Genomic DNA, 10,997 nt, shown 5'->3' with positions numbered 1-10,997 from the left:
TCAATGACACGTAATACAAGGAAGATTTTGATTGGCTCTTGGATCGACGTCATGGATGGATACAGCAACACAGTTTTTATGAACATCTAATGGTGACTGTGAGTAGGACTTTGCATTTCTGTCTCAAACTACATTATTAATCATTTATAAATGAGAGTCTAACAGTTAGCTAGTAAACTAAATGTAAGTTTAGGATGCGTTTACGTTACATGTATTCGCCACATTATCGATGCATTCGCATATCGATCGATCGCAAACTCCACAGATAACTGTTATATAGTTCATGCCACGACATGCTTTAGGATCGTCACATCTAAAATCTAATACATATCATAATTTGATCAGTAATCATCATTAAATGAAGCATCTTCTGTTGTGTAAACTGATCTGGTTTGATGGTGTTTAGGCAACTTGCAGTTTTTTTAATATCGGAAATGTTCAACAAACGACTTTAACGCAAATACTTCGTAACTTACTGACCTAATAGAGGGGTTTTTTTTACATTTCTTTGTGATTGAAGTAATAAGCAAACTGCTTTAAACTAAAATCCGACCATGTCTTTGCACGTGAGAAATGCTCATCCATATAATTTAGCCGTCTTAGTTATCAAATAAATGCAACCTCGTGCTTATCAGTGAGGTTTTAGCTAAGTTATTACATTTCGGTTAATAAGATTATCTCATAAGGTTATCATGTCATGCTAGATATCGACCATGTCTTTGCACGTGATAAATGCTCATCCATATAATTTAGCCGTCTTAGTTATCAAATAAATGCAACCTCGTGCTTATCAGTTAGGTGTTAGCTAAGCTATTACATTTCGGTTAATAAGATTATCTCGTAAGGTTACAATGTCATGCTAGATAAATAAATAGCTAGATCGTACTTTAGTAGATCACAGATCAAACGATGTAAATTTGCCTTGTCAGCTATTCAAAAAAAATGAATAAATAATCTAATGTATTTTTGTAACTTTGCAGATTCCAAGAAGTGAAAAGCAAGAAGATGATCTGGAAATGTAAGTATTGCATATTTGCTTGTGACAAAAGGGGATACTTGCTAAAGCATTACAGAATTAAACATGGGAGCTATGCAAGAAGCCAGCCATTTCCATGCCCATATCAGGAATGTTTATGCACTTTTAAGACTTTCAATAGCCTTAAAATACACTTATCTCGTCTTCATACACCAACTAAAAAACAGAAAATTGAAGCCAAGTTTCGCTGCCAGCTTTGTGATTTTCTTGAACCCTGTGAGATTACTGAATATTTTGCCCACCTTCGGCGTAGACATCTCAAAGAGCACCAAAAAGTTCAGTGTCCATTTCAAGGATGTAGCTTTGAAAGCAGTGTATCTTCCACATTTGGTGCACACAGAAGTAAACATCACCAAGATCAAAATGAGAGAATGTTTAAACCAGAGTTAATAGTAAGAATAGAGAGTACTGAGAATGAAAATGACAGTGTAATTGAAACTCAGGAGATGTTTCCAGATGAATTGAGCCAAGATAATTTTAGTTCAGAAGCAACTAACACGCGATCTGAGGATTTAGAGCAACAATTAGAATATAATTTAGCTGCTCTTTTTTTAAAAATGAACACCATCTTTCACATACCAGAGAACTCTGTTCAGGAAGTAATTCAGCAGCTTTGCCAAATAGTTCAGTTGTCCCAGCCTCTTTTGCAAAAGAACGTAAAGGCTGTTCTTCAAGAACACTTTGGAGATGTAGATGAGTCCATTGTAAAAGAGGTGGTTGAGACTGTGGCAGAGAGTGACATATTGTCCAAATCATGTGAAAAAATGGATGTCTTGCAACCAGTAAAAGAAGAAAGTCATATGTAATGCGAAACTTTCCTCTGGTAATGCCTGTAGAGTTTGTAGTTGAGAAAGGAATAAAAACAGTAGCATATGTTCCTCTCTTACAGATGCTACAGAAACTATTGAACAAGAAAGACATTTTGGATAAGGCTATGTCAAAACAAGTACATAAACCACATGAATATAGGACATGTAGCGATGGCTCAGGCTTTAGAAAGAATGCACTTCTTAGTTGCGATATATTCACAATTGCTCTGGGTCTGTACGTAGATGATTTCGAAGTGGCTAACCCTTTAGGAACATCTAAAAGAAAACATAAGATGTGTGCACTTTACTGGGTTATTGCAAACTTGCATGGAAAATATAGATCCACACTAAACTCAATTCAGCTTGCTCTCTTGTGCAACACTGAAACAGTTAAAAAGTGTGGTTATGAAAGAGTTCTGTACCCACTTCTTTGTGATTTAGCCACTCTTGAACAACATGGGGTTTACATTGAGCATCTTGGTAAAAGTGTTAAAGGAACAGTGCTTTACGTGTCAGCAGATAACCTTGGTGCCCATTCTCTTGCAGGATTTTATGAAAGCTTCATTGTGGACAAATTTTGTAGATTTTGCATGGCATCAAGGACTGACACACAACACCAAGAGGTAAGATCTGGTGCATTTCAACTCAGAGAGAGAGATACACACAACAGCCAGGTGCAAGAATCATTGCGCAATCCCAATTCATGTAGAAACACAGGTGTGAGAGGACAGTTCCCACTCACTGCACGTTTGGAGCATTTTCATGTCATTGGTGGTTATCCCCCTGACATATTGCACGATGTCTTTGAAGGAGTAGTCCCAATGAAGTTGTCTCTTTGCCTCAAAGACCTGATGGCAAAGAAATACATCACACTAGATGTGTTGAATAAAGCTATCAGATCATTTCCTTACACATTTGCTGACAAAACTGATCAGCCTCAGCTGATTTCGAAGGGCTTCTCAACCAAGGGAACAATAGGGGGAAATGGCCATGAGAATTGGTGTCTAATTAAGCTTCTTCCTTTGCTGATTGGCCATAAAATTCCTGAGGGTGACAACACATGGGAAGTACTCATGCTCCTCAAGGACATTGTTGCATTGATTGTGGCTCCTCACTTTACTGAAGAGTCATTATATATACTTGAGTACAAGGTGGCAGAGCATAGGGACCTTTTGCAGTCAACCTTCCCTGACTATATACTACGACCCGAAACACCACTACATTGAACACTACGCTGAACTGATTAGGGTTCATGGTCCACTTACTGAAGTCTGGACAATGCGTTTTGAAGCAAAACACAAGTTCTTCAAAAAGGTTATACGTGAAGCCCAGAACTTCAAGAATGTTGCCATGACACTTGCACTGAAACACCAGAGGGCTCTTAGCTATCAGCTAGACTGCATTTCTTTTTTTAGGCTGGGTGTGGAAATGACAAAGGTTACACAAGTGTTAGTTGCCACTTTCCCAGAGAATATTCAGAGAGCTCTTCATCAAAAAATCCCTCAAACCCAAGCACTTCTTGTTGCACCATCTGTCTGCATTAATGGAATTGATTATAAGGCAGGCATGATACTTTCAGCTGGATCATGTTCAGGGCTACCTGATTTCAAGCAAATTACTCACATTGTGGCAGTAAACACAGAGGTACATTTTGTGTGCAAAGTCATGACATCATGGTATTTTGAGCACCTTCGTTCTTATGAGCTTTGCTGCCCAGATGTGCCTTCTTTTTGCATGCTTCAGCTTGAAGAGCTGAATGATATTGTTCCACTGTCAGCCTATAATGTACATGGTAAACTAATGGTGACATTGAAGCGTTTTATTCTTTGCTAAATTAACATCTTTGTGCTTTCCTTCCAGATGGCTTTACAAGAAACCATGACTTTGCGAGTTATTCTTACAGAAGCTGATATCAGAAAAGTCACACTGACTTCAAAACCAGACTCAGTTGAAGATTTGATTAGTTGTCTCCAAAACACTCTGAGACTGAACTATAACTTTACCTTGCAGTTTCGAGATCCCGATTTTGATAATGAACTTTGCAATCTGAGTGAATTGTCAGAGCTCCCTCAGAAGCCGACTGTGAAGATCATTCCTGTGATTGAATTGGTGTCACTGTCATCAGGTGAAATGCAGGAATCAAGTGATATTTCGAGTGATACTCCAAGTACTGCAGATACAGTACTGACCGAATCCCCCCAGGAAAAGAGAATGCCATGGCCTGATATCTTTTTGACTCCAAAATTCTCTGTTGATGTTGAATATAGGCTGCGTCAAGCAAATTTAATCTACTTGAAGGATGGAACGCACCTAAAAATGACAAAGGAATTGAAACATGACATTCTTCAGAAGCTTGCAGAGACCATTTACTCCTTCAAAGCATACCCAACTGCTGATAATCTAAGGGATGTTGCAAAGGCATTGGTGAATTCTCACCCCTGTCTTCAAGAACCCGGATCTCCTTCTGGATACTGTGGGTGGACAAACAGTTTGAAAGACAAAATGGGAAATTACCGATCAAAAATGAGAAGCCTTGGACACACAGACGTCATGGCTAATGCAGGGAAGAGAGGAAGATTCTCTACTAGCAGTGATCCACCAAATAAGAACATCAAAAAACCTAGGAAAGGGGAGGTCAACTACCTACCAAACCTTCCAAGTGGGCAGGATGCCTCCAGTCTTGAAATGTTCAGAGAGCAATTGGTCAATGAAATGAAGAAAAAAAACCCTGATGCTGTCTTTATCAATCAAAGGATGGACATGACTCTCTCTTTAAGAAGACAGGATGTTGTGATTAACAAGCCACCTGTTAGCCAAATTTTTCAGCGTTGGCCTGCACTGTTTAGAGAAAGACAGGTAAAGTGAAATGCCTATGTTTGCATGACTTATTAATGAAATGAGTATTGCTAAACGTGATATTTACAACTTGACAGTTGTTTAATTTTGACAGTTCTCTGGTATTAACTAATTTTTTTATCTTTTCTTTTTTTTCAGGTGTATGAAGAATTCAACCGGGTTGTTGGGAAGAACCTTAAACAAGAATTCTATGGCTCTCTTGATCGTCACTGTCCACAGCTGATTCAGATCTTCAGGTCAAAGAGAGGTCTCGCCGGGCAGATTTTGAGCAATCTTCTGCAAGATGCCAAGGTTTGAATATCTAAATTGATGCCGTTGTTTGCTGAATTTTGAAAAGCAGCCTGTTATGTTAAAATTAAGACTCTTCAGTAACAAAGACAAAATTATGATAAATGCAATCCTTTCATGTTGATTAATGATGCAATGTCTTCTCCGCAACCACCACACCTCAGACCTCTGACCTCACTGACATGCGATGTGTTGCCATTAGAGGGCTTCCAGTACTTCTTGGTGATGACCCAACTGAGTTCTTCAAAGCATGTTTTGTAAGTATTAATAATACTTAATAACACGTAGTGTTATTGTATTATTTTTTCTTAATGTGCATTTATGTCAGCAAGAACAAAAAATAAATCAGCAAAAACAATGTCATATTTTAGTTAAATGACAGATTAAATAAGAAGTGAAGAGGAGTTTTTTATTTTAATTCATTAAGGAGAAATTAGAATTCATGTTTGACAACTTTGAAATTCTAAAATAATCTCATACCTTTACATATTTTTAATTAGTAGTGCATGTCAAATGACTTGTTTACAAGAGCAAACATATAAGTCTAATATTTCAATATTACTGAACATGTGTGTAAATAATTCACAAACAATTAAGCTTGCATAAAACAAAACAAAAAAATCCCAAAAACCATTCAGTTAAAAATCTGGAAAATTGTACTCTGTTAAAATTTATTTTAGTAATGTCCATATTCTTGCTCAGGCTTCAGATGATGGAGACTCATACCAAGATGTGCCAGTTGGACTCCTCAGTCGAGAAAACGAAGATGTGGCCCTGCGACCTCTTTCCTTCCACCTCCACCCATCCTCGGTGGGAATCATCTTGGAGGGGAATGTTGTGATAGACAATTTAGAAAACATACCCCAGGCCATGTGTCTTTTGTTTGGCTTAACTTATGCACTGCACCTAAACTACCCAAAGTGCATGGCCAATACCTTCCTTTTCATTCAACAAGTTCTGCTTGGTTTGGGTAAGAAGGAGCTGAAAGGCAGGATTCTGGCTGTTTCAAATCAGCTTGCCATGTAAAGAGGTACAGTAAAAGAGAATTTCCTCTTTCTGAATCATTGAATCTTTCCCAGATGTTCTTTAAACTAAGTTTTATAAGGCAAATGTTCATGTTTCATGTTAATACAGTATAATAATACTGTGCTTGTTTAAAATTTGGAAATGTTTTAAAACCCTGTTTTAACAACGTAAAAGTGGTATTAAGTTCAGGTATTAAGATATTAAGTCTTTGTTTTGTCATTCTTTGAACGATTTTGCTAAGTGAATTCCAATAAATTGTTAGTTTAAATAAATCATTGTTGTTCTTTGTCCTTCTTTGAAATATATTTTATTTACAGGAATAGCTCAGTTTAAATTAAATGTTTGTGATGTTTAAATTAAATGTTTGTGATACCTGCTATTAAGCAGTAAGCCCATACAGGTTGATTGAACCTAAAAAATTTATGGAAACTCGTTGCCCTAAAAAAGTTAATTTTGCCTGGTTGAAAGAACAAATCATTTCAAGTGTAATGTACCTTCGATATTGACAGTATTGCATTAAAAACTATTAGTTCAATAAACTAAATGTTTTATATAAATGTTACTGAATTTTTAAGTACATTAAACTTAAAATTAATTGATATTTCAACCAGGCAAAATCAACTTTTTTAGGGCAACGAGTTTCCATAAATTTTTTAGGTTTAATCAACCTGTATGGGCTTACAGTGTACTTAAGTAAAAGTACAGATTTTAAAAACTACTCAAAACCCAATTACAGCAACGTGAGTAAATGTAATTTGTTACTTTCAGCTCTGCCTTACCTCTGCATGAATGCATAAAAATGTTTTCTTGTTCGTTTATCTGCTTCTGTTCTCATAAAATGAAATATGTTAATGTTTATATGTCCAAATAGTTTTAAAACATATGAGGATAAACTAATAAGTGATGGGAAATGTTGTTTTGTAGGTTTATAGCTGATTAACGCGTTGGCTCCGTACACTTCTCAACCACCCGACTGTGTGACGCTGGCAGTGGACCAAACCACTGTGAGGCAAGGGAGGGGGGAATCCAAATGTTTACAATGTTTTTTGTTGTTGCTCCGTTTGCATTTGTATTGTTTTACTTCTTACACAACTATTTAAGTATTATAAATCATTGAATTATTTTCAATACACATATTTTAAGGATATTTTAGGGGGGCACAACCTTCAGATAGGGGGGTCCTGTCCCCCCGACCCCCCCGGTATTTCCACCTATGCCTCCCGCTAGCTTCTAGCAATTAGCACGCGGTCCACAAGCAGTATACATCCCCCGCCGGGTCTTAACCCTCTGGGGTCTAAGGGGTATTTAGGGCCCTGGGGAAGTTTGTGCTTTTTTTAGTTGCTTAAAAACATATTAATGGCAAAATTCTCATAACACTGCGTTCAGCACAAACTGGGCTACAATATTATATGATCAACATGTATGCACATGTTTGTATTTTTGAGAGAAAAATGTTTATGCGTGGTTTTTGAACAAGCTAAATTTTTAAATCACTGATATAAGTCCACAAAACTCATTCTAAACATGTTTTCCCAAGACTTTTCAAAATATGATCTAGTAGTCTAGAGTTTTTCTTCAAAATGATGTAAAAATCATCCGGCCTGCTCATTCACATAAAACAATATATTGATTTACAATTTCTAAGACACATTTGCTTGGGAAAGGCCGTATACGTAGAGGCGGGAAAGCTCCTGAATAATCAGTGATTGACAGCTGGAGAACAAAAGAGTTGAATAATGAGCCAAATAATGAGCCTTGTGGGGATGTTCAACAGGAATGTAACTTTCTCTGTAGTAAAACCATGATAAGGTTTACTTGGGAATTTATAAATTACAAAAAATTATATATATAGAAATATTTTCTATTAATTTCACAAGTATACCTTTAAAAACCATAGTAATCATAGTAAAGGTACTGTTTTGGCCATCGTAAAAATTAACACAGGGTAGTGTTTGGTTGGCCAGCGAGAGTTTTACTTTTGTGTAGTAAACAGCTCAAAATAGAAACTGCCTATCGTTGTCTGGACTCTTATTTGTGTTTTTGTAATCATTATAGTAGAAACTCAACAAGGGACAAGCGTGTAAAAACTTATCAATGTTTGTTTACAGCCGCCGCCATTACCTCGCTTGTTGATCATGAAAGAAGTACAGTATGTGTGCACATGCGAGTGATCCTGTGTTTAATAAACTTGCTGTGCGGAGATATGCGCTTAGACGCAACTAAATAAGGATTGTATTGTTTGCAATCGCGTATTTTATAAGAATACCAAAAAGGGGTGTGGCGATCTCATCTCATTACAGATAATCAGGTAACAGGAGAGAGACGGTACTTCTCCTCCTTCTCATACAGTTTACACCGAATGACAATATATGTTTTTGATCTCACTTGCATCATTTAAAACCTGACATTCCAAGCATTATGTAGACATTTATCTTTTGTTTCTATGACAAGTAAACAAAACGCGCATCATGTTTATTTTCTTAATTTTGCGAAAAGCACAACATTCTGTTTTTATTGGGAGTGGACAGAAAAAAACTAGACACTTTAACGTTTTAAATGATGTATAAATCAGATCTGTATGTCCAAAATCAGCAGAGTTATCTAAGTCTCTTTGCGGAGTGAATGAAAAATAAAGAGCTTGCGGTGCCCGCGCCGCAGTCGACCCCAGAGTGTTAATTTTTGTAATTTGCGAAAATAATACGTTTGAAAATGTTTTATAATCGGAATATGTTAGCATTGTCCAGGGAAAACAAGTGTATTGTTGAAACTGCTAAATCACAATTTACTCTGGAATCATTGTGTCATGAGTTTCTTCAAATTCTGTGGGCTCCTTCTGACATCAACAGCCAATCAATGTTCTGCATCAGGAAAGCGCCAAGATGCAAACCCCTCCTTATCTGAAAAGGGATAAAAGCACCTTTTATACAGGCATTCTTCGTTCTGAATCTCCCCCCAGAGATTTTAAGAAGAAAAACCTCATTGTTCTGAACCTTTACCCAAGAGATTAAAACAGAGAGGCCAAGTTCTGAGTCTCCCCCCAGAGATAAAAACAGAGCAAACCACGTTCCGAGCTTCAAGGGAGCGTGTTCCAGAGTGTTAAGGACCTTCCGCTTTGGCTCCAGGACTGCATCTGCATGTTCCAGAATGCTAGGATTCTCTCACCACTCCAGGAGATCAGTATCTCACAGCACTGTGTGTTTAAGGCTGTTGAACGGAACCAGACTCCCCCCCAACAGCATGACAAAGCCTTACTAGTGGCAAACGTGCCACCACCAGACTGCTTTCGACTGCACAGAATGTAAATATTATTTAACCAAATCTCTTTCCAGAGACCTTAGCATTGATGCATTCTCTCAGTAATATTCTTTGCACTTTAGTATCCATCTTTTTTATTATTAAGTATTTTAATATTATGTAGTAGTGTTTTTAGTTTTTTCTTGTTTATCTTTTGCTTATTTATTTAATTTTTATTACCACAGTGTCTCCCTTGTGTTTATAATACAGTTAAAAGTTCTACAAGTTAGCCAGAATCTCACAAAATTCTTCAGATAAATTAGATGACAAACTCCCTTCACTTTACATATTTTCTTATTTGTTCCATTTAGATCAGGGGTCCCCAAACTTGTTCCTGGAAGTCCAGTGTCCTGCAGAGTTTAGCTCCAATTTGCCTAAGCAGACCTTCCTGGAAGTTTCTAGTATGCTTAGTAGGACCTAAAATAGCTGCTTCAGGTGTGTATGATTAGGGTTGGAGCTAAACTCTGCAGAGACACTGGCCCTCCAGGAACAGGATTGGTAACCCCTGATTTAGATCATTCTTATACTGTTAAGTGAAATTCCTTAGCTGGTCCCCCGAGACACACACACACACACACACACACACACACACACACACGTAAATAAGTCTGATGTTGTGTTGTGTCTGTAGTATGGGTTTTGTGTTTGGCATTATGTTGATTTGTTTTGCACAATGTAAACATGTTATTATCATATCAACTTGGTCAATTGATACAGAGGGGTAACCTTCCGATCTCTCTAATGAAGCCAATACAGAAGTGACTTACACTACAATTCATCGACTGGCCGCTTGAGGCTGGCTCCAAAAGGGAGTCAATTCCCATAGACTCCCATGTTAAAATTGCCCGACTTTACAGTAGAAACTAATATGTTTACAGCCTGGTACAAAAATAGTTTTTGGTCTATATAGCTAATTTTGCTCTTCATGACAACTGTGAGGGGGGTAAATATTTTTGTAACTCATCCATTTAAATTATATTAAGCCTTAAACTTCTGCATAATTAAAGGTGTATACTCGAGCTAGGCGGGCGTGGTTTCAGCATCCAGCCACCTCAGCTTCACCCATGTCCTGCCTCTTTACCCATTTTCGATTTTCCGCTAGTGATTCGCGGTGACGCGCGGCCAAGATGGCGATGGCAGGCAAAAAACACCGTATTTCAAAAGCAGTTGAATGTAGCGTTGTCATACTTGGTACGGCATCTTTACATGTAACCATATTCTTGCCAGTGTAATGATATAATCCACATTTGACCAAAATTGAGTTTAAATGGACATACGTGCATATTTTACAGTAACGGTGGTCGATACGCGTTCTTCCGATCATTAATTAGAATGGCCAAGTCGCGTTTCATATTGACAGATGAATACGCTCCATTATGTCTCAGTTGATTAAATACGCTTAGTTTATTTAATATTAATTATAAATTTATTAAATGTCTCTTGCAAACTATGAAGGGACAATAAATCAATACTGCCTCACAAAGCCAAAGCGCAGTAACTATGCATTTGGTCAAATGCACTTAGCCTTTGTAGGGCAGAATACACTGACATGGTAATGCTAGACAGATACTTTGTTTGCACAGTCCTACCCTATTTTTGTCACTCCTAGACGTACGTCTGGCGTTAGGGGGAAACATTTACCTCAATGAAGGAAAGTCATTGTCTTACCAGGCTATGTTTATTCGGCT

The 10,997-nt window shown here is 37.5% G+C and overlaps 1 protein-coding gene across 1 annotated transcript; it reads left to right on the top strand.

Moving 5' to 3' along the window:
• Nucleotides 1-449: 449 nt before the first annotated feature.
• Nucleotides 450-6,235, top strand: LOC129419559 (sterile alpha motif domain-containing protein 3). The gene is made up of 6 exons (XM_055174710.2): nucleotides 450-1,018; nucleotides 2,392-2,468; nucleotides 3,706-4,701; nucleotides 4,840-4,992; nucleotides 5,154-5,246; nucleotides 5,692-6,235. Exons 2-6 carry the CDS (start codon nucleotides 2,436-2,438, stop codon nucleotides 6,013-6,015), a joined length of 1,599 nt encoding a protein of 532 aa, XP_055030685.2. The 5' UTR covers nucleotides 450-1,018; nucleotides 2,392-2,435; the 3' UTR covers nucleotides 6,016-6,235.
• The last annotated feature ends 4,762 nt before the right edge of the window (nucleotides 6,236-10,997 follow it).

Source organism: Misgurnus anguillicaudatus, chromosome 10 (genome assembly GCF_027580225.2).
Source record: "Misgurnus anguillicaudatus chromosome 10, ASM2758022v2, whole genome shotgun sequence".
In the NCBI taxonomy this organism is placed as follows: Eukaryota; Metazoa; Chordata; class Actinopteri; order Cypriniformes; family Cobitidae; genus Misgurnus; species Misgurnus anguillicaudatus.
This window is presented reverse-complemented; position numbering and strand designations above follow the sequence as displayed.